The sequence below is a fragment of the Physeter macrocephalus genome, chromosome 17, assembly GCF_002837175.3.
Source record: "Physeter macrocephalus isolate SW-GA chromosome 17, ASM283717v5, whole genome shotgun sequence".
In the NCBI taxonomy this organism is placed as follows: Eukaryota; Metazoa; Chordata; class Mammalia; order Artiodactyla; family Physeteridae; genus Physeter; species Physeter macrocephalus.
The window spans coordinates 8050575-8075784 of NC_041230.1; the positions used below are offsets into that span (position 1 = coordinate 8050575).

The 25210-nt window shown below is 36.9% G+C and overlaps 1 protein-coding gene and 1 long non-coding RNA gene across 6 annotated transcripts in view; one reads left to right on the plus strand and one right to left on the minus strand.

Annotated features, from left to right (window-relative positions):
* The window catches only part of LOC112067242 (uncharacterized), a 28403-nt gene extending 17664 nt beyond the window's left edge, over positions 1–10739 (plus strand). For 4 of the 5 annotated variants that reach the window (XR_002893177.3, XR_003676603.1, XR_002893178.2 and 1 more), the window contains exons 3-4: positions 6984–7094; positions 8166–9931. This is a non-coding gene — a long non-coding RNA (uncharacterized lncRNA). Of the gene's footprint in view, positions 1–6983; positions 7095–8165; positions 9932–10335 lie in introns of those variants that run through there. The other variant, XR_008615605.1, reaches the window with a different exon arrangement.
* Positions 10740–21945: 11206 nt separating this feature from the next.
* The window catches only part of LOC102991617 (zinc finger protein 569), an 83949-nt gene continuing 80684 nt past the window's right edge, over positions 21946–25210 (minus strand). Inside the window, exon 6 of the mRNA XM_028478102.2 lies at positions 21946–25095. Coding sequence (XP_028333903.1) covers positions 23270–25095 — 1826 coding nt within the window. The 3' untranslated portion in view covers positions 21946–23269. The remainder of the gene's footprint in view (positions 25096–25210) is intronic.

Genomic DNA, 25210 nt, shown 5'->3' on the forward strand with positions numbered 1-25210 from the left:
GAGGAAACACATGGCTGGCATCCATGCCAGAAACAGCCCTAACACCAAAAATATTGGACACACAGCCTACACAGGGATGCTCCCACATAAAAACAGCCCTTCAAGAGCATGGTGGATAACTGTTTCTTTTAAATTCATAGAACAGAGAAAGTTAAGTAAAGTGAAAGAGCAGAGGGATTAATCCTAGTTAAAAGAATAAGAGAAATACCCTGAAAAAACAAATAATGAAACAGACCTCACCAGTCTACTAGACCCCGAGTTCAAAATGGAGGTAATAAAAATGCTAAAGGAATTAAGAAAGATTACCAATAAAAATTCAAATCACTGTAACAAGGAACTAAAAACTATAAAGATGAATCAATCAAAAATAGACAATTCAGTTGCTGAGATAAAATCAATCTAGAAGCAATGAATAGCAGACTAAATGACATAGAAGAAAAAATAAGTGATCTGGAAGATAGAATAATGGAAGTCACCCAATCCAGAACAGCAGACAGAAAGATACATTTTAAAAAATTAAAGTAACATACAGGATTTATGGGGTAATATAAAACCTGCCAACCTATGTATAATAGGGTTTCCAGTAAGAGAAGGGAGAGAAAAGGGAATTGAAAATGTATTTGAAGAAATTATGGCTGAAAACTTCCCAAACCTAAAGAAGGAAACAGATATCCAGGTACAGGAAGTACAGAGGGTCCCAAACAAGATAACCCAAACAGACCAACACCAAGACATATCATAATTAAAATTCCAAAAGTTAAAGAGGATTCTAAAGGCAGCAAGAGAAAAGCAGTTAGAAGGGAACCCCCATAGGCAATCAGCTGATTTCTCTGTAGAAATTTTGCAGATCAGAAAGGAAGGGCGTGATATATTCAAAGTTCTGGAAGAAAAAAACCCTCAATCTAGGATACTCTACCCAGCAAGATTATCACTTAGAGTAGAAGGAGAGAGAAAGAATTTCTTAGACAAGCAAAAACTAAAAGAATTCAGCAATACTAAACCTACCCTGTAAGACATATTGAAGGGTCTTCTCTAAATAGACAAGAAGTAAGAATATACAGGAAAGGGAAAATCACAATAAGAAAGGCAAATATATCAAAGGATTGAAGACCACTTAAATGAGCCAGTAGATAGATTTTAAGTCAGAAAATTTTGTAAAAGCGATTATAACTACAACTAACAGCAAAAGGATAAACATAAATATATAAAATAGGACATTAAAATCACAAAATGTGGGGGAGGGGAGTTTAAAATCTAGATACTTTAGAACATGAACTTGTATGACTATCAATTTAACACAAGTAGATATAGTTATGGGCCATCATACTTGAGCTCCACAGTTAACCAGAAATCAAAAACATACAGTAGGGACTTCCCTGGCAGCACAGTGGTTAAGAATCTGCCTGCCAATGAAGGGGACACAGGTCGATCCCTGATCCGGGAGTATCCCACATGCCATGGAACAACTAAGCCCATGCACCACAACTACTGAGCCTGCACTCTAGAGCCCACGAAGCACAACTACTGAGCCCATGTGCCTAGAGCCTGTGCTCCACAACAAGAGAAGCCACCGCAATGAGAAGCCTGTGCACCACAATGAAGAGTAGCCCCTGCTCGCCACAACTAGAGAAAGCCCGCATGCAGCAATGAAGACCCGATGCAGCCATATATTAATTAATTAATTTTAAAAGTTCACTATTATTATCTATCATCCATCCACCCATCCATCTGTTCACTCACTCACCATCCCTCTATCCATCCATGTATCCATCCATCCTCCCTCCCTCCCTCCCTTAAAAAAAATCAATAAGGCAACAGAGGTCTTAAATGACATAATAGACCAGTTGGACTTAACAGATATCTGTAGGACATTCCATCCAAAAACAGCAGAATACATGTTCTTTTCAAGTGCCCTCAAAACATATACCAAGATAGACCATAGCCTGGGCCATAAAACAAATCTCAACAAATGTAAAAGAATTTAAATTATACAGTGTATGCTTTCTGAACAAAATGGAATCAAATTAAAATCAATAACTGAAAGATAACAGGAAACTCTCCAAACGCTTGGAAACTAAACAACACAATTCTAAATAATCCATGGGTCACAGAAGTCTGAAGGAAATTTTTAAAATATATCAAAATGAAAGAAAATAAAAACACAACATATCAAAATTTGTAAGACACAGGTAAAGCAGTATTAAGAGGTAAATTTATAACACTAAATGCATATGTTAGAAATGAGAAAAAGTCTCAAATCAATAATCCAAGCTCCCATCTCAAGAACCTAGAAAATGAAAAGCAAAATAAACCCAAAGTGAAAAGAAGGAAATAATAATGATACAAGCAGAAATCAAGGAAATTGATAACACAGAAAAATCAATGAAATAAAAAGTAGATTCTTTGAGAAGACCAATAAAATTGGCAATACTCTAGCAAGACAGACAAAAAAGGGGGAGAAGGAGAGAGAGAAGGAGAGAGAGGACACAAATTACCAATATCAGGAATGAAACAGTGGGTACAGTATTGCTACAGACTCTGCAGATGTTAAAAGGAATACCAATGAATACTACAAAAAACTCTACAGACCTACATCTGGCAAATGGACCAATCCCTTGAAAAATAAAAACTACCACAAACTCACCCAATATGAAATAGATCATTTGAATAGCCCTATAACTATTAAGGAAGTTGAATTTTTAACTTAAAGGCTCCCAAAAAAGAAATCTCCAGGACCATGTGGTTTCACTGGAGAATTCTACCAAACATTTAATGAAGAATTAATACCAATTCTATACAATCTCTCCAGAAAATGGAAGAGGAGGGAACACTTCCCCATTCATTTTATGCAGCTAGTATTACCTGATACCAAAACTGAACAAAAACAGTACATAAAAAGAAAACTCAGACCAATATTCGTTGTGAATTTAGACACCAAAATACTTAACAAAATATTAGCAAATAGTATTCAGCAATATGAAAAAAGAATTATACACCATGACCAAGTGGGGTTTATTTCAGGGATGCAAAGCTGGTTCAATGTTTGAAAAGCAATTGTAATCCACCAGTCAACAAATCAAATAATGAAAATCGCATGATTATATTAATTAATGCAGAAAAAAATTTGACAAAATTAAATATTCATTCATGATACAAATTCTCAGAAAAATAGGAACAGAGGGAACTACCCTGACTTGATAAAAAGAATCTATAAAAACCTACAGCTAACATTACACTTAGTGGTGAAAGACTAGATGCTTTTCCTCTAAAGAATTTGTTGCATTTCTTTACACTAACAGTGAAATATCAGAGTATGTTAAAAAAAAAAAAGAGAGAATCCCGTTTAAAATCACATCAAAAAGAAATACCTAGGAATAAACAACAAAGGAGGTTAGAGACCTATATGCTGAAAACTATAAAACTGAAGGAAAACTGAAAATGATTCAAAGAAATGGAAAGATACCCCATGGTCTTGGATTGGAAGAATTAATATCGTTAAAATGGTCATACTGGGGCTTCCCTGGTGGCACAGTGGTTAAGAATCCACCTGCCAATGCAGGGGACACGGGTTCAAGCCCTGGTTCGGGAAGATCCCACATGCCACAGAGCAACTAAGCCTGTGTGCCACAACTACTGAGCCTGTGCTCTAGAGCCTGTGAACCACAACCACTGAAGCCTGCACACCTAGAGCCCGTGCTCCACAACAAGAGAAGCCACTGCGTTGAGAAGCCCATGCACCACAATGAAGAGTAGCCCTCACTCACGGCAACTAGAGAAAGCCTGTGCCTAGCAACAAAGACCCAACTCAGCCAAAAATTGTTGGGAACCAGCTGCCAGCTGACACAGTTCTTGCAGCTTAAATCATGGCGAAGTCCTGTTTAATTCTTGACAGGATCTGAAAGAGTTATTAGAGAAGATATGAGTCTTGGCCCGTGAGGTTGCTTGCAGTTTCTCTAACTATAGTTTGTCCTTGGCATGCTTTGGTAGTCACAGTCTGTTCTCACGCATGTTTATATCCTGTTGATGCAGCCATATATTAATTAATTAATTTTAAAAGTTCACTATTATTATCTATCATCCATCCACCCATCCATCTGTTCACTCACTCACCATCCCTCTATCCATCCATGTATCCATCCATCCTCCCTCCCTCCCTCCCTTAAAAAAAATCAATAAGGCAACAGAGGTCTTAAATGACATAATAGACCAGTTGGACTTAACAGATATCTGTAGGACATTCCATCCAAAAACAGCAGAATACATGTTCTTTTCAAGTGCCCTCGGAACATGCTCTAGGATAGACCACATACTAGGTCACAAAATAAGCCTCAACAAATTTAAGAGGATAGAAACTATTTCAAGCACCTTTTCTGACCACAACAGTATGAAACTAGAAATCAAACACAGAAAGAAAAACAGGAAAATAATGAATGGATGGAGACTAAACAACATGCTACTAAAAAAACTAATGGGTCAACAACGAAATCAAAATACCTTCAGAGAAATGAAAATGAAAACACAACCTTACAAAATTTATGGGATATAGCAAAAGCAGTTATAAGAAGGACGTTCATAGAGATACAGGCCTTCCTCAAGAAACAAAAAAGTCTCAAACAACCTACCTACCATTAAAAGAATTAGAAGAGTCAACAAAACCCAAAGTCAGTAGAAGGAAGGAAATAATAAAAATTAGGAAATAAATAAAATGGAGATCAACAAAAATAGAAAAGATCAATAAAACTGGGAGCTGGTTTTTTTTTTAAGATAAAATTAACAAACCTCTAGGCAGGCTCACCAAGAACAAAATAGAGAGGACATCAATGAACAAAACAGGAAATGAAAGAGGAGAAATAAATGATATTATAGGAATACAAAAAATCATAAGAGAATACCATGAACAGTCATATGCCAACAAAATTGGGCACGATAGAAGAAATGGACAAGTTTCTAGAAACATAGAGCCTGAGAAAACCGAGTCAAGAAGAAACAGATAATTTGAACAGACTGATGACTAGAAGTGAAATAATATCTAGAATTAAAAAAACAAAAAACAAAAAACCCCAAAACAAAACCAACCTCCCTCTAAACAAAGGTCCAGGGCCAGATGGCTTCACTGAGGAATTCTACCAAACATGCAAAGAAGGACTTATACCTATCTTTCTCAAACTCTTCCAAAAGACTGAAGAGGAGGGAACACTCCCAAATTCATTTTATGAAGCCACCATCACCCTAATACCAAAATCAGAAAAAGACACTACAAAAAAGGAAAATTACAGGCCAATAAGTTTGGTGAATATAGACGTAAAAATCCTCAACAAAATATTAACAAACCAAATCTAACAATACATAAAGAACACTCCCAAATTCATTTTATGAAGCCACCATCACCCTGATACTAAAACCAGACAAAGACACTACAAAAAAGAAAATTACAGGCCAATATCTTTGATATAGATGCAGAAATACTCAACAAAACATTAGCAAACCAAATCTAACAATACATAAGAAGGATCATACACCATGATCAAGTTGGATCATTCTAGGATGGATCAACATATGCAAATCAATCAATGTTATACACCACATTAACAAAAGGAAAGACATAAACCACATGATCATCTTAATAGATGCAGAAAATGCATTTGACAAAATTCAACACCCATTCATGATAAAAAAAAATCTCTCACCAACATGGGTATAGAGTGAAAATACTTCAACATGATGAAAACCATTTATGACAAACCCACAAGCAACATAATGCTGAACAGTAAAAAGTGAAAGCCTTCCTGCTAAATTCAGGAACAAGACAAAGATGCCCACTCTCCCCACTTCTATTCAACATAGTATTCAAACTCATAGCCACAGCAATCAGACAAGAAAAAGAAGTAAAAGATATCCAAATTGGAAGAGAAGAGGTAAAATTGTCACTATTTGCAGATGACATGATACTCTGTATACAGAACCCTAAAGACTCCACACCAAAACTATTATAACTAATAAATGAATTTAGCAAGGTAGCAGGATACAAGATTAATATACAGGAATTTGTTGCATTTCTTTACACTAACAGTGAAATATCAGAGTATGTTAAAAAAAAAAAGAGAGAATCCCGTTTAAAATCACATCAAAAAGAAATACCTAGGAATAAACAACAAAGGAGGTTAGAGACCTATATGCTGAAAACTATAAAACTGAAGGAAAACTGAAAATGATTCAAAGAAATGGAAAGATACCCCATGGTCTTGGATTGGAAGAATTAATATCGTTAAAATGGTCATACTGGGGCTTCCCTGGTGGCACAGTGGTTAAGAATCCACCTGCCAATGCAGGGGACACGGGTTCAAGCCCTGGTTCGGGAAGATCCCACATGCCACAGAGCAACTAAGCCTGTGTGCCACAACTACTGAGCCTGTGCTCTAGAGCCTGTGAACCACAACCACTGAAGCCTGCACACCTAGAGCCCGTGCTCCACAACAAGAGAAGCCACTGCGTTGAGAAGCCCATGCACCACAATGAAGAGTAGCCCTCACTCACGGCAACTAGAGAAAGCCTGTGCCTAGCAACAAAGACCCAACTCAGCCAAAAATTGTTGGGAACCAGCTGCCAGCTGACACAGTTCTTGCAGCTTAAATCATGGCGAAGTCCTGTTTAATTCTTGACAGGATCTGAAAGAGTTATTAGAGAAGATATGAGTCTTGGCCCGTGAGGTTGCTTGCAGTTTCTCTAACTATAGTTTGTCCTTGGCATGCTTTGGTAGTCACAGTCTGTTCTCACGCATGTTTATATCCTGTTTCACAGAATGTTTTGTACTATAACTTCAACACTAAGGAAATACTGTCTGATGATTCAGTTTGGTGATTTTAACAAAAACATGTATTGTCTACTGCAATATATAAAAAGAGGTTTGATGAGAAATAAAGTGTGTATGTTTATACACCACCCTCCTGCCCCTGTCTCTTCTTAATCCCCTCACCTGCTCTCAGGACTTGTTCCTCAGTCTTACAGCAACTGACAAGTGGTGCCCGAACAGGGACCTGAGGACGTGGGCTGTTGAGAGGGACCCCGGAAATATTTCGTGCGCAGACATATACAGGGTAAGTTGGATTGTACCGGGGGATGTTTTAGATATAGCCTTTCATTCTGTTTTGTTCTCATCAGGAGTAAAAATGGGGCAAACTGGATCTAAGGAACGACAACTTTTCGTTCAGCTACTGTACTCTATGTTATCCACTCGGGGCATTAAGGTTACACATAAAAAGCTTGATCATTTTCTTCATTTTGTGCAGGAAACTTGTTCATGGTTCCCGGAGGGAGGAACTGTTAATATTCAAACATGGGAAAAAATAGGTCAACAACTGAAAACTTTCTATTCCCTTCATGGACCTTCTAAGGTTCCTGTAGATACTTTTTCACTTTGGAATTTGATAAGAGATTGTCTTGACCCAACTCATGAGATTAAGAAATTAATCAAAGCAGCATCTTTACGCCGCTTCCCTTCTGCTCCTCAGTTACAAAATTTGCCTGAGGAACCTGTTTCTCCTACTGCGCCTCCCTTGTTGGCGACCATGCCATCTTCAGAGTCCCTGGAGGATGATGAACTATCCCCAGAGGATGAGACTGAATTGGAGGAAGAGGCTGCATGATATCACAATCCTGATTTTGATGATGGCATTTTTTCAGCTCTTAAGAATGTGCCTGCGGAATCTGAAAACTTTCCTATATTAGATAAAACTTCATTTACTGCTTTAGCCCAAGCTTTAACTTGGGTAAAACATTTACATGATGTTACTCAAGATGCTTCCCTAGCCCCTATTGCGCATTCTTCTGGCTCTTCCTTGCCAGCAGAAGCTCCTGATGAGTCCCCTTCAGTAAATCAAGGGTCTATTTCTGTTTCTTCTACTTCCTCTCTGCCTGTGAGTCTTTCTTTTCCACTCCAAACTGCTTTATTTCAAGCTTCTAAGCAGGGGGAAGATATATCTTCTTGGGGTTTAAAATAAAGAAGGAGGAATATACCACAACCCTGCACAATTTATTGCAGAAGGATTTTGGCATCCTCGTGCCTTGCCTTTTGCTGAAGTCCGTTGGCAGGATCCTCTTACTAATCAATGGAATGGGCCAGATCCTGTACTAATATGGGGACGAGGGCATGTTTGTGTGTTTCCTAGGGACACTAAGGATCCTCGTTGGATACCTGAGCACCTCGTGAGATTCTATGGATTCGGACCAGATGGTGAATTCCCTCCCCTGCAATATGGATCTGGACCGGATAGTGAACTCTCTCCCCTGCCATATGAAGAGAATGCGGCTCGACGACACTCCCAATCCTCCCAAGAAACCAACTCTCCAAGCTCGTCAGTGTCGTCTCTCCTGCACCACGCGGATGGCCAACCCTCCAACTTGGGCCAATTGAAACGACTGACCCAGAAGGTGGAGGAGATGTTGATGCAGCAGCAAGTGACTAAGTCCCCACAAACATTGTTTGTGGCTATGTTGGCTGTTATTTTTTGTCAGGTAGTTTTGGGTAATACTGATGCTTATTGGGCATATGTCCCTGATCCTCCTTTACTTCACCCTGTAGAATGAAATTATCCCTCAATTCCTGTTTATGTTAATGATACTTCCCTTCTTGGCTATCCAAGCAGTGGTTTTATTACCCCTCTCACTGTAACTCGTTTTTCATATACTGCCTTTTCTTTGCGTGCCCCTGTCTGTTTTTCCATTCCTGCGTTTTGGTATAACCAACACGAACGATACCGGCATGGATGTCTTTCAGTAGGACCCAGGCCTTCTTATACATATCAGTTCCAGTATCGGAATGAAACGTTGTCTCGCAGGGAATGGATTTTGAATATTATGAGGCTCTCCACTCCTTATTTTAAGGCTACAGAGGATCCTCCTAAGGACTTGCCTCCCTGCACTCAACAAATATCGTCCCCCTTTTCTAACCCCTCAGAACCTTTATGGTCATATCCTCTGTGGCATCGATGCCGATATTCTACACCGGTGTGGCGTCGAATTCCTCATACTACTGAAGCTGTTTTGGACTGGTCTTTTCCTCAACCTTTTGCTGAACTTCTTATTAATAAGATAAGATTGAATCTCCAGGGGGATGGGTGGAGGGTGTCCTCTCCACCAATTTAGGAAATGTACAAAATAATACTTGGAAGTTGATGGCTGCTGTGGGGCCTGTTGTCCTTTCACATCAACAACATCCTGTTAGGAACTTAACCGCTTTTGTTATGGCTTGTGTTCCACCACCCTATGCTATTCTTACTGGTTCTGTCTACGTTTTTCAAAAAGAAGGGTTTTATGACATACGTTGTGATAATTGTAATTTGACAAATTGTATAACCATGGGGGAATCAAACCGGGGATTTCTTCTTGTTCATCAGCCTCCCTTTGTTATGCTCCCTGTAAATGTTACAGGTCCTTCGTATTCTAATTCAGGTTTGCAGGTCATGCATGAACTTTCCCTTCTTTTACAACGGCCCAAGCGATTTTTGGGGCTACTTATAGCTGGAATTACAGCGCTCGTTGCAGTCATTGCTTCTGTAGCTGCTTCCGCTACTGCGCTGACTCAAAGTATTCATACTGCCACATTTGTGAATAATTTAGCCGCTAATGTCTCTAATGCTTTGGGAACTCAAGAAACTATTGATAGAAAATTAGAAAGTCATGTTAATGCGTTGGAAGAAGTTGTTCTTATTCTTGGAGACCAATTAGCTGCTTTAAAAATTGCCTGTTCTATGCGTTGTCATGCAGAATTTTCTGCAATCTGTGTAACCTCTAAGCCATATAACGATTAGCAGTGGCCTTGGCCTCAGATTAAGAATCATTTATTGGGAATTTGGTCTCATTCCAATCTATCCCTTGATATTGCTCGCTTACATGAGGATATCACAAATATCCAGCATGCAGCTCCCCTAGATGTAAATCCGTTTGATGAGAAATAAAGTGTGTATGTTTATACACCACCCTCCTGCCCCTGTCTCTTCTTAATCCCCTCACCTGCTCTCAGGACTTGTTCCTCAGTCTTACAGCAACTGACAAGTGGTGCCCGAACAGGGACCTGAGGACGTGGGCTGTTGAGAGGGACCCCGGAAATATTTCGTGCGCAGACATATACAGGGTAAGTTGGATTGTACCGGGGGATGTTTTAGATATAGCCTTTCATTCTGTTTTGTTCTCATCAGGAGTAAAAATGGGGCAAACTGGATCTAAGGAACGACAACTTTTCGTTCAGCTACTGTACTGCCCCGAATTCTCTTATTAACCTCCTTTATTCTATAATTGTTATTGGTATTTTAATATTATTGTGTGTTTGTTGTTTTCCAGTCCTCCTGTGAACTGGCTTACGAGCAATTGCAGAACTCCAAGTTGGACTCTACCACCTCACATTAAAAAATAAGGAAGGGGGACATGTGGGGAACCAGCTGCAAGCTGACACAGTTCTTGAAGCGTAAAGCGTGGCAAAGTCCTGCTTAATCCTTGACAGGACCCAAAAGAGTTATTAGAGAAGATATGAGTCTTGGCACATGAGGTTGCTTGCAGTTTCTCTAACCATAGTTTGTCCTTGGCATGCTTTGGTAGTCACAGTCTGTTCTCACGCATGTTTATATCCTGTTTCACAGAATGTTTTGTACTATAACTTCAACACTAAGGAAATACTGTCTGATGATTCAGTTTGGTGATTTTAACAAAAACATGTATTGTCTACTGCAATATATAAAAAGAGGTTTGATGAGAAGTAAAGTGTGTATGTTTATACACCACCCTCCTGACCCTGTCTCTTCTTAATCCCCTCACCTGCTCTCAGGACTTGTTCCTCAGTCTTACAGCGACAGACAAAAAATAAAGAAATGAAGGGAGGGAGGAAGGAATTTATTAAAAAAAAAAAAAGAAATGGCCATACTACCCAAAGCAATCTACAGATTTAGTGTGATCCCTATCAAAACACCCATGATGTTTTTCACAGAACTAGAACAAATAATCCTAAAATTTATATGGAGTCACAAAAGACCCAGAATTGCCAAAGCCATCCTGAGGAAAACAATCAAAGGTGGTGGCATAACCCATCCAGACCTCAGAACTACAAAGCTACAGTAATCAAAACAGCATGTTATTGACATAAAAACAGACATATAGATCAATGTAAAAGAATAGAGAACCCAGAGTAAACCCAGACACCTACAGTCAATGAATCTACAAGAAAGGAGCCAAGAATACACAATGAAAAGACAATCTCTTCAATAAGTGGTGTTGGGATAGTTGGACAGCTACGTGCAAATCAATGAGATTAAAACACACCATATACAAAAGTTAACTAAAAAATGTTTACTTAAAGACCTAAATTTAAGACATGACACCATAAAACTCCCAGAAGAGAACACAGTCAAAGAGCATTCTTGGGCATAAATCACAGCACTATTTTCTTAGATCAGTTCCCCAAGGCAAAACAAATAAAAGCAAAAATAAACAAATGGGACCTAATCAAACTTTAAAACTCTTGCACAGCAGAGGAAACTATCAACAAAACATAAAGACAAACCTACTGAATGGGAGAAAGTATCTGCAAACAATGCAACCAACAAGGGGTTAATATTCAAAATATACAAACAGCTGATACAACTCAATATTAAAAAACAACAATTTAAAAATGAGCAGAAGGGCTTCCCTGGTGGCGCAGTGGTTGCGCGTCCGCCTGCCGATGCAGGGGAACCGGGTTCGCGCCCCGGTCTGGGAGGATCCCGCGTGCCGTGGAGCGGCTGGGTCCGTGAGCCATGGCCGCTGAGCCTGCGTGTCTGGAGCCTGTGCTCCGCAACGGGAGAGGCCACAACAGAGGGAGGCCCGCATACCACAAAAAAAAAAAAATGAGCAGAAGACCTAAATAGACATTACTCTAAAGAAGACATACAGATGGCCAACAGGCACATGAAAACATGCTTAATGTTGATAATTATTAGAGAAATGCAAATCAAAACCACAATGAGGTATCACCTCACATCATTCAGAATGGCCATCACCAAAACTATAAATAATAAATGCCGGAGAGTGTGTGGAGAAAAGGGAACCTTCCTACACTGTTGGTGGGAATGTAAATTGGTGCAGCCACTATGTAAAACAGTATGGAGTTTCCTTAAAAAACAAAAAATAGAGCTACCATGTAATCTGCCAACCCCACTTCTTGGTAACTATTTGGAAAAGATGAAAACTCTAATTCCAAAAGATACATGTGCCTCAGAGTTCATGTAGCAGCACTATTTACAATAGCCAAGACAGGGAAACAACCCAAATGCCCGACTGGCTTAAGAAGACGTGTGTGTGTGTGTGTGTGTGTGTGTGTGTGTGTGTGTGTGTGTAATGGAATATTAGTCATAAAAAAGAATATTGCCATTTTCAGCAACATGGATGGACCTAAGGAATATATTAGTGAAGCAAGTCAGACAAATATGATATCACTTATATGTGAAATCTAAAAAATAATACAAATGAATATACAAAAGAGAAATGGATTCACAGGCACAGAAAACAAACTTATGGTTACCAAAGGAAAAAGGGAGGGGGGAAGGGATAAATTAGGAGTATGGGAGTAACACATACAAACTACTATACATAAAATAGATAAGCAATAAGGATTTACTGTATAGCACAGGAGATTGTATTCAATATCTTATAATAACATAATCGAAAATAATCTGAAAAAATACATATATATGTAACAATCACTTTTCTGTACACCTGAAATGAACACAATATTGTAAATCAACTATATTTCAATTTTTAAAGGTTTAAAAGTTAGTTGTAATCTTTAAAGATATAAAAGTATCCACTAGAGGAACTAAAAAAGTGATCCTGTGTAGATAGATTAAAACACAAAATGGTTTTAGGTCTAAATTGTTACAAGACAAAGAGGAAATTATCTATTGATAAAGGTGTCAATGCATTTAGAAGATAAACATACTTGCACTAAACAGAGCCTCAAAATATATGTAGTAAACATGGACAGAATTGTTGGGAGAAATAGTTCTACAATAGTTGGGGACTTAAGTACCTTATTTTCAATAATGAAAAGTATATCTAGATAGAAGATCAATAAGTAAGTGGACTTGGACATCACAAAAACCAACTAGCCCTAACACACATATTTGGAACATTCCACCCAACAACAGCAGATACACATTTTTCTGAAGTGCACATGGAACATTCTCCAGGATCATAAAGTAATTCTCATTTTAAACAACTGAAAGCATACCAAGTATCTAACTAATATGAAACAAGGTTAGAAGTCAATATTAGAAGGAAAATTGAAAATTTTGCAAATATGTGGGAATTAAACAACATACTCTTTAAATGACCAATTGGTCAAAGAAGAAATCACTGGTGAAATTAGCAAACATTTTGAGATGAAGGAAAATAAAAACACAACATACTAAAACTTACGAGATTCAATGAAAGCAGTTCCCAGAGGGAAATGTACAGCTATAAATACCTATATTAAAAAGGAAGAAAATCTTAACCTAACTTTACATCTTAAGGAACTAGAAAAGAGGAGCAAACTAAACCCAAAACCAGCAGAAGGAAGAAAATACAGACAAAAGCAGATACAAAGAATAAATGAAATTTTAAAAATAGAATCAGTGAAACCAGAAGTTGGTTATTTGAAAAGATCAAAATTGACAAACCTTTAGATAAAGTGTTTAAGAAAAGAAAAGAAGATGCAAATAACTAAAGTTAGAAATAAAAGTGGGGACATTACAAACCTTACAGAAATTTGAAGAATTATAAAATAATACTACAAATAATTGTACACCAACAAATTAAATAATGTAGATTAAATGCACAAATCTCTAGACACAAATTACTGAAATTGACTCAATAAGAAATAGAGAAGTGCAACAGACCTGTAAAAAGTAAAAAGGTTGAATCAGTAGTTCAAGACCTTCAAGAAAGAAAAGTCCAGGTCCAGGTGGCTTCACCAGTGAATTTAAACTTTTAAAGAAGGATTAACACCAATCCTATTCAAACTCTTCTGAAAAATAGGAGAGAATTATCCCTAACACATTCTATGAAGCCAGCATTATCCTGATATAAAGCCAGACAAAAATACCACTAGAAATGAAAACTACAGATAAATTCCTCTCATGGATATAGGTACAAAAATCTTCAACAAAATATTAGCAAACCAAATCCAACAGTACATTAAAATGATTGCACAGCTTGACTAAGTGGGATTTATTCCAGGAATACCAAGGTGCTTCAACATAAGAAAATAAATGAAGTTAATATACTTCATTAATAAAGCAAAGGTGAAAAAAACCCAACATGATCATCTCAATTGATGTAGAAAAGGCACTTGAAAAAATTAAACAGTCTTTCAGGTTAAAAATGCTCAGCAAACTAGGAATAGAAGGGAATTTCCTTAACATGATAAAGGGCATTTATGAAAAACCCACAGCTAACATCATCCCCAATGGTGAACATCTGAAATCTTTTTCCTTAACACCAGGAACAAGACAAGAATATCTGATTTCACCATTGGTATTCAACATTGTACTGGAAGTCCTAGCCAGAGAAAGTAGTCAAGAAAAATAAAAGGCATCCAAATTCTAAAGGAAGAACTAAAACTCTCTCTATTTGCAGATGACATAATTCTATACATAGAAAATCCCAAAATGTCCACAGGAAAAAACTGGAGCTAATAAATTTAGTAAAATTATAGGGTACAGGATCAGCACAAAAAAATTGTTTTTCTATACATTAGAAATCAACAATACAAAGGGGAACTAAGAAAATTCTATTTATAATAGCATCAAAAAGAATAAAATACATAGGAATAAATTTAACCGTGGGAGTGAAAGCCTTGTACACTGAAAACTATAAATCATTGCTGAACAAAATTAAAGACATTATTAAATGGAAGGACATTCCATTTTCATCAATTGGAAAATGTAATAGTGTTGTACTACTCTACTAGGTCTGCCATAACAATGTACCACAGACTGGATGGCTTAAACAACAGAAATTTATTTCTCACAGTTCTGGAGGCTGGATATTCAAGATCAAGCTGTTTGCAGATTTGACGTCTCCTGAGGCCTCTCTCCTGGACCTGCAGATGGCGTTTTCTCTGTACATGCACATTCCTGGTATTTCTTCCTCTTCTTAAAGAACAAAATTCGTATTGGATTAGGGTCCCACTCTTATGGCATCATTTAATCTTAATTGGCTCCTTAAAGGCCCTATCTCCAAATATAGTCCCATTGTGGGTTAGGGCTTCAACATAGGAATTTGGGGACACAATTCAGTCCATAACAACTAGTAAGATGGCAGTAATCCTCGAAGCAATTTACAGATTCAGTGCAATCCCTATCAAAATTCTAATACTTCATTTTTCAGATGGGAAAAGCTGATCCTCCAATTTATACGAAATTTCAAGGGTCCCCAAATAGTCAAAACAACACTGAAAAAGAAAAACAAAATTGGAAGACTCACACTTTCCAATTTCAAAAACTACTTCAAAGCTAGAATAATCAAAACAATGTGGTACTTACATAAGGGCAGACATATGGATCAATGGGATAGAATTGAGTCTAGAAATAAACCCAAATATCCATAGCTTATTGATTTTTGGCAAGGGTGCCAAGAAAATTCAATGGGGTACAAATAGTTTCTTTAAGAAATCTGCTGGGACTACTGGTTAACTACATGCACAAGAATCAAGGTGAACTCCTGCCTCACTCCATTTAGAAAAATTAACTTGAAATTGAACAATGACCTAAATTTAAGAGTTCAGTTATCAGATTCTTAGAAGAAACACAGGGGTAGATCTTCCTGATCTTGAATTTGTCAATTGATTTTTAGATTTGACATAAAAAACACAAGAAGCAAAAGATAAATTGAAATTCACAAAAACTATAAACTTTTTCTACGAAAAGACCTTATCAAGAAAGTGAAAAGACAACAAATAGAAGAAAATGTTTGTAAATCATGTACCTGTTGGCCATTTGTATCTTCTCTTGAAGAGACAGAAATCCTAACACAACTCTGCTTGCTGTGGTCTATTTCAACTAAATGTGTGTGTGCACGCACACACACTACCACTCTATTATACTGTCAGATTTTTCTTGGAATTCCATATGTTCTTTTCATACTGTAGATTAGACCTAAAACTGATTCCTACCTTATCCCCAACTGCCTTAATTCCTGTTTCTCTGCATACTCGATGGGTTAGACCAGCAAAAATCACAAGGCTGACTTCGGTGCTCAGTTTGGATATGTGCCTTAGTATCCCTAATAATGGTGAGACCTTCAGGAGCAAGGGACACCTTCGATGGTGTACATGGTTCATGAGAAAATAGCTAGAACTGATAGGTATCTTCATTACTTGGTCTCATCCTGCTCAATAGTTTTTCAACTGTGGTTCCAGGAAGGAAGCTCTAGTTAGATCCCACAGTATTTAACAAGATTCTTCCTGCTGGTAGGAGCAAAGCTCCATCTAAATTACCTTCTCAATTAGGTTATTTGAAACTCAAGTCACTTCAAGGAAAAGAATAGTGGAATTTTCTCTATAAAGGTGACAATTACTCTAGTAATAGGCCAGTCTCTTGTCTCTTAAATATTAGCTCTGCATCTTTTTTTGTTGCCTTTTTTATTTTGGCCTTTGTTGATCACTTAACTTTTTCCAGTATTCAGCTTTAAAATCCCATTCCAGAAGTTAACTGGCCATTTATCCCAGAGAAAAATGGAAAACATCCTAAGATTAGGAAAAAGGCAAGGATGTCTTCTCTCACCAGCATATCTGGAAGGCCCAGCCAGTGAAATAAGACCAGAAAAGTAAACAGAAGGCATACAGATTGGAAAGAACAGCAGCAACAACAACAACAACAAAATTGTCTCTATTTGCAGATGACATTGTTTTCTATATAAAGAATGAGAAGGAATCTACAAAACAAAAATATCCCTCTCCTGCCAATGAAACAGTTAAGTTTATATCTAACAATATATGTACAGGAGCTGAAAACCAGAAGACACTGATGAAAGAAATAAAAGATCTAAATAAGTGAAGAGACATATTGTGCTTATGGATTGGAAGTCTCAACACAGTAAAAATTTCAATTTTCTCCCATGTAATATAAAGGTGTACTGCAATTCTTATCAAAATCTATGCAGCATTTTTGAAAAACAAAAGGTGGATCTAAAGTTATAAGGAAAAGCAAAGGAATTAGGATAAAGCAGTTTTGAAAAAGAAGGATAAAGGGAGAAGAATCACTATTTAGCTACAGTAATCAAGACAGTGTGGTGTTGGTAGGGTGACAGATACATAAATCAATGGAACAGAAAAGAGTTCAGAAATAGACTCACATGAGTAGGCCACCTGATCTTTTACAAAAAGTGCAAAACAATTGAATAGACAAAGGATATTTTTTTTCAACAAATAGTGTTGGAACAATTAGACATCATAGGCCAAAAAAATGAACCTTGACCTAAATCCTATACCTTATACAAATTAACTTAAAATATATCATAGACTAGGTAATATCCACATTAAACTTTAAAATTTTTGTGCATCCAAAAAACCAATATTTTAATAATGCAAATATTTGACAAATGGTTTGTATACAGAATATAACACTAAAAATAAAAAATTAATTACCCATTAGGGCCACGCCCAGTGGCAGTGAGGTAAGTTTGCCTCTGCTTCACCAACAGGGTAGTATCAAGCAGGATGAACTTCCATGGTGGCCCAAAAGCACTGAGGTTGAACTAGGTGGTTCCAAGCAGTGCTGCTCAATAATAAGCTTCTCACCCTCCTCAGTGTTATCAGAGCCCAATGAGGAGCTGAACTTTCATCCCGACTTAACAAACTCTAGCAACAAAGGTGGTGCTAGACAACACCCTTTCCCCACTTTCATCTTCCCCATCTGTTCTAGCTGGGCTGAATGGAGAGCTTAACTTCCACCCCCATCCACTGAAAATGAGGCGGGTGGCCGTGTTCCACTTTTGCTGGGGTGGAGTCTGTGGGGCCTAGTAGGGTGCTGAACATCTACCCCAACCTGGACTTCTAAGCTACAGCTAAATAGAGTAACTGCCTGCATAAAGGAAGGATCTAGAGTCTAACAACACAGCACCCAAAATGTCCAGAATAGAACTGAAAATCATTAATTGTATCAAAAATCAGGAAAATCTCAAACTGAATGAAAAAAAAGACAATCAGGAGACATCAACACCAAGATAATTTAATCTGACAAGAAATTTAAAACAGCAATCATAGAAATGCTTCAATGAACAAATTATGTACACATTTGAAACAAATTAAAAAAAATAGAAAATCTTAGCAAAGAAAGGGAGAATATAAAGAACAAAATGGAATTTTTTGGTGGGGGGCTCTGTTGGGTCTTTGTTGCTGCACGCGGCTTTCTCTAGTTGCGGCGAGCGGGGGCTACTCTTCATTGTGGTGCGTAAGCTTTTCATTGTGGTGGCTTGTTGTGGTGCATGGGCTCTAGGGCGCACAGGCTTCAGTAGTTGTGGTGAACATGGGCTCAGTAGTTGCGGCTCGTGGGCTCTAGAGCACAGGCTCAGTAGTTGTGGCGCACAGGCTTAGTTGCTCTGTGGCATGTGGGATCTTCCCAGACCAGGGATCAAACCTGTGTCCCCTGCATTGGCAGGTGGATTCTTAACCACTGCACCACAAGGGAAGTCCCCAAAATGGAATATTTTTAACTGAAAAATACAGTAGCCAAAGTAAAAGACTCAATGGATGTGCTCAAGAACAGAATGGAGGGGAGAGAGGAAAGTATCAGTGAACTTATAGAACAAGAGAAATTACCCAATATGAACAACAGAGAGGGAAAATATGCTGAATCCTAGAAGGAAAGGGGAAAGTCAGGCTGAAAAGGCATTCAAAGAAATAATGGCAGAAAATTCCTCAATTTTGGCAATAAACATCAACCTACAGATTCAAGAAACTGAGCAAACCCCAAACAGGATAAACCCAAAGAAATCCATGCCAAGACACATCATAATCAAAATTCAGAAAACTAAAAACGAGGAAAAAAAATGAAAGCAGCATGAGTAATGATACATCACCTGCAGAGGAACAATGATTTAAATGACAGATTTCTGATCAGAAAACATGATGGCCAGAAGGAAGTAGCACATTTTTCAAATGCTGAAAGAACTGTCAATCCAGAACTCTATACCAGCAAAAAATATTCTTCATGAATGAAGGTGAAATGAAGACATGCTCAGATGAAGGAAAACTAAGAATCTGTCAGATCTATTCTAAGGAAGTTCTTCAAGCAGAAGAGAAATGAAGGAAATGTGGAATATCAGGAGTGAGGAAAGAACATAAAGTAAAAATATGGGTACATTTAATAGATTATCTTTCTCCCATTGAGTTTCCAAAATTATGTTAGATGGTTGAATCAAAAATGGCTACATTATCTCATGTAGTTCTTAAGGTATATAGAGGAAATATTTAAGATAACTATGCAATAAAGTGGGGTAAATTAAAGGAGCTCAGTTGAGATAAGGTTTTGAACTGGTTCAATGTTAACAAAAGTAGACTGTGATGAGTTACATATGTATAATGCAATACCTAGGGCAACTACTAAAAAATTATAAAAAGAAATGTACTTAAGAACTCTATAGATAAGTCAAAGTAGAATTCTAAAAAAATGCTCAAATAACCCACAGCAAGACATGAAAAGTGAAACAGAGGAACAAAAAAACAAATAAAGTGGCAGAGAATGTTCATAGCAGATTTGTAATAACCCCAAACTGGAAACAATTCAAATGTCTTTCAATGGCTGAATGTTTAGAGAAACCATGGTATATCGATACCATAAAAAACTACTCAGAAATTACCCAAAAAAGAACAAATTATTGTACCTGCAACAAGTGGAATTGATCTCAGGAGAATTATGTTGAGTGAAAACAGCCAATCTTAAAAGGTTATATAGTGATTACATTTATAGAGCACTCCTATATGAAGAAATTATGGAGAATAGATTAGTGGTTGGCAGGGATTAGGAGTGGGGAACAGGGGGAGGAAAGAAGGATGGCTGTGACTACAAAGGGATAGAACAAGGGATCTTTGTGGTGTTTCAAGTTCTATATCTTGATTGTGGTGGTAATTACACAAATTTACACTAGATAAAATTGTACAGAACTAGAGATACACATACAGAAGTGCATGTAAAATCAGTGAAATCTGATAAGGCCTGTGAATCACACTAGTGTCAAATGTGATATATAACTATAATTACATAAAACATTACCATTAAGGGAAATCGGATATAGGGTACACAGGGTACTCTAGGTTATTATTTCTTCAACTTCTATAAATCTGTAATTATTTCTAAATAAAAACATTTTTTGAAAGTCCCAGTAGAAAAAAATAGACAAAATACTTCAATGGGCTATTCACAGAAAAGGAAATTTGAGTTCTATAAATATTTGAAAGGCCTGAATATAAAACAGCTGTGATATAGGAAGAAGTGAACTTTCACATCCACTGAGCTCTTACCTGACACATGAAAATCACCAGCATTTGAATTCCCATTTAAGGATCTAGAAACCAAAAAAAGATTTGTTGAAATACATTGAAACTGCTTCTGCTCTGATACGGGTAACTATCCTTGGCTTGATATTTTACATTAACATTTTACAGTATACATGAATGGTCTTTCTCCCTCAATTTGAACCAACCCAAATGCAGATTATTTTTTTTTCCAAATGGAGAGTCAGTTACCCCAACAACTGAAAATTTCTTTTGTTTCTTCACTGCTTTCAAATAGGGAAGAACTTGTGTTTAAAATAAAAATGAAAAATTTAAAAATTGGTCTCAAACAAAGGCTATTGTATACTTTTTTTAAATGGTTTATTAGCATCCTGTAATGGGACCAATTAGTTTGTTGTTGTTGTTGTTGTTGTCGTTGTTTTAAATTTTTATTTATTTATTTATGGCTGTGTTGTGTCTTCATTTCTGTGCGAGGGCTTTCTCTAGTTGTGGCAAGCGGGGGCCACTCTTCATCGCGGTGCACGGGCCTCTCACTATCGCGGCCGCTCTTGTTGCAGAGCACAGGCTCCAGACGCACAGGCTCAGTAATTGTGGTTCACGGGTCCAGTTGCTCCACGGCATGTGGGATCTTCCCAGACCAGGGCTCGAACCCGTGTCCCCTGCATTGGCAGGCAGATTCTCAACCACTGCGCCACCAGGGAAGCCCTATTGTATACTTCTGATGTGTGTATCCTAATAAACATTATGAGAGGGTAAGCAAAATATTATCTTAATTCAGGTTTGGTTTGTGTATTATTAAAGATATTTCTCTATAAATGTTAGTATCTGATCAAAAATAAGAATACATTTTAAAATTGTTTCTATAGGTCCAGGTTTTCTCTATCCATTTGATATTTCTTTTAAATAAATGTATTTATTTTTTTGGCTGCGTTGGGTCTTCGTTGCTGCATACGGGCTTTCTCTAGTTGTGGTGCGCAGGGGCTACTTTTTGTTGCGGTGTGCGGGCTTCTCATTGAGGTGGCTTCTCGTTGCAGAGCACAGGCCCTAGGTACATGGGCTTCAGTAGTTGTGGCGCACAGGCTTAGTTGCTCCGTGGCATGTGGGATCTTCCCAGATCAGGGATCGAACCTGTGTCCCCTGCATTGGCAGGCAGATTCTTAGCCACTGCACTACCAGGGAAGTCCCTATCCATTTGATTCTTATTTTAGAGAAACAAGAAAATAAAGACAGGCAAGAGAGAATAAAAAAACAAAACCCACAACATAATTTTGACAACCAGATTTGTTACTACTGTCATATTTGCTTTCATTCTTTTATTAAAGAAATATTACAGATAAATATAACAAGTGCCTTCACTTCCTAAAAGGCAACCAATGTCATATATGTATCCATGATCAATACACAGTACTGTTCTTTGCATTGTTTTATTAAATTTATAGAAATGTTATATCATGTTTCATTGTACATTTTGCTTTTTTCTGTCAATATTATGTAATCTATCCATGTAATGATATATCAAATTTGTATCTTTAAATATTGTGTTCTATCATACAAATAATCACATCGTATCAATCTATTCCTCTATTAATGGAAATGTATGTTCTTTTCAATTTAGAGTAATACAAACCATGATGCACTGAACATAAAGAAATGCATGAACACATGCATCTCTGTGCATATATGTGGGTGCCTCTGAAGCCAATACACCAAAGTAGAATTGAATGTTCCATATTTGTGTTTTTAAAGAAATCCTGTTACTCTAAAGTAGTAAATATAGTCTATTTTTTCATTATATAGAATTTTGCTTTTTATATTCTAGTCTTCAATCTGGGTTTTATTTTTGTATATGGTATAAAGAACTAACATTTTTTGTTCATATGAATCTTCCATTTATTGAAGAGGCCATCCTTTTTCCAATGATTTCAATAGCACTATAATACACAAAATTCCTATGTCTTTCCTCCAGTCTTCAATTTGTTTCCACTGATTTACTTACTCATAAAGAACACACTGTTTAAATGCTACAAGCTTTGAATAAATATGCAATGATATCTAGTAGTCTATCTTCTCTTTTGTTTTTCACATTTGTTTCAGCTATTTGTGGCCCTTTACATTCCCATATAAAATATTGAATCAGTTCATGAAATTCTTAAAATATAACTAACTGGTAAAAACTTTGAGTGGAAGTACTTTAAACTTAGTGATTTGTGAGAAAATTTATATATTTTTTACCATGTCAAGTCTTTTCAGAAAATGTTATTTTTCTCAAAATTTCAACTGTGACCTTTTGTCACCTTCAAAATGTTTTATAACTTTATATATATGTGTCTTGTAATTCATTGTTTATTCTTAGATATTTTATATCAAGATATTTTCTAATTAACTATTCTAGTATGAGAGGTTATTTTAAGAGCTTTTTTTTTCTCCAATCTTATTTTTCTTGGTTAAGAGATTGGCTAGGAGCTCAAGTATCATGCTGACATGCTGATGCAAATATCTTATTTCAGGTTTTAAAGAGAATGCTGGATAAATATTATCATTACATAAGATGTCTGCTGAAGATTTTTGACCATCAGCTTTCTCATTATACAATTTGTCACCTTGGTAAGAACTGTGTCACAAATGTGACTTCTTCAAACGGCTTTCCCACATTCAGTTTTCTGCTCTAGATCCGATACTGTAATGTGCAAGGAGGTGCTAATTCCTTCCAAAGGCTTTTCCATATTCACAAGATTCACAGAGTTTCTATTTCTAATGAGTATGAATTCTCTGGTGTCTAACAAGGTGTGACTTTTGGCTGAAAGCCTTACCACACTCATTACAATGATAAGGCTTCTCACCTGTATGTTTTCTCATATGAAGTGTAAGAGATGAGATTTGAGAAAAGGCTTTTCCACATTTACTACAGTCGAAGGGTTTCTCACCTGTATGACCTCGTATATGTATAGTAAGGGAGGAACTTTGGGAGAAGGCTTTTCCACATTTATTACATTCATAAGGTTTCTCACCTGTATGACCTCTCATATGTACAATAAGGGAAGTTCTTTGAGAGAAAGCTTTTCCACATTCATTACATACATAGGGTTTCTCACCTGTATGACTTCTCATATGTAAATTAAGCAATGAGCACTGAGAGAAAGCTTTCCCACATTTATCACATTCATAAGGCTTTTCCCCTGTGTGACTTCTCAGGTGAAGAGTAAGGGAAGCAATTTGAGAGAAGGCTTTACCACATTCATTACAATCATAAGGTTTCTCTCCAGTGTGAACTTTCTGATGTGTAATAAAGTTTTGCTTTTGGCTGAAGGCTTTACCACATTCATTACATTCATAGGGCTTCTCTCCAGAATGAATTTTTTCATGAGCAATGAGATTTGATTTCTGGCTAAAGGCTTTGCCACATTCCTTACATACATAGGGTTTTTCTCCAGTGTGAATTCTCTGGTGTCTAACAAGATTTGACATCTGAATGAAAGCTTTCCCACATTCATTACATTCATAAGGTTTCTCTCTAGTATGAATCTTCTGGTGTGTAATGAAGTTCTTTTTGTGGCTGAAGGCTTTTCTACATTCCTTACATTCATAAGGTTTCTCACCAGTATGACTTCTCATATGTACAGTAAGGGCTGAGCTTTGAGAGAAGGATTTTCCACATTCATTACATTCATAAGGTTTCTCACCTGTATGAATTCTCACATGTATAATAAGCATGGAAAACTGAGAGAAGGCTTTTCCACATTTATCACATTTATAAGGTTTCTCTCCTGTATGACTTCTCATATGAAGAGCAAGAGATGCTATTCGAGGGAAGGCTTTACCACATTCATTACATGCATAAGGTTTCTCCCCAGTATGAACTTTCTGATGTGCAATGAGGCTTTGCTTCTGGCTGAATGCTTTTCCACACTCATTACATTCATAAGGTTTCTCTCCAGTATGAATTTTTTCATGATCAATGAGATTTGATTTCTGGCTGAAGGATTTTCCACACTCCTTACATGCATAGGGTTTCTCTCCAGTATGGATTCTTTGATGTCTAATGAGATTTGACATTTTAATGAAAGCTTTCCCACATTCATTACATTCATAAGACTGCTCCCTACTGTGGATTTTATGATGTTTAATGAGTTTTTCCTTTTGGCTGAAGGCTTTTCTACATTTTTTACATTCATAGGGTTTCTCTCCAGTATGAATTCTCAGGTGTCTGATGAGGTCCAAAGTTTGATCAAAACCTTTTCCACAATGATTACACTTAAAGGGGGTTACTACAAGATGGGATAGGCTATTGCCAAATGATTTCATAGGTTCGTTATAGTCACAATGTTCTTTTCTTATAAGGATTCTCTCATTATTATAATAGTTGAAATTATTATGTTCTAAACACTTTCCAAATAAGTCGTATTTATAGAGATTGTGACTGGAAGGAAAAAAGTCTGAGTTTGGAGAAAATGCATTTGCAAATTTCTTATGACATTCATTCACTTTTTCTTCAGTCAGTGTTTTTGTGAATTTATCTTCAAGTTGTGTCAAAAGTCTGTCCTGGATTTTCTGATGCTCATCCATCCCCCATATTTCTCCTAAAACAAATTGCAAATAAATGTCACTTGTAAATTTTTCCAATATTATATCAAAAAAAATTTTTTTAATATGCTAGTATGGGATTGATTCTTAGCGTATGGTTTAGTGTCCTAT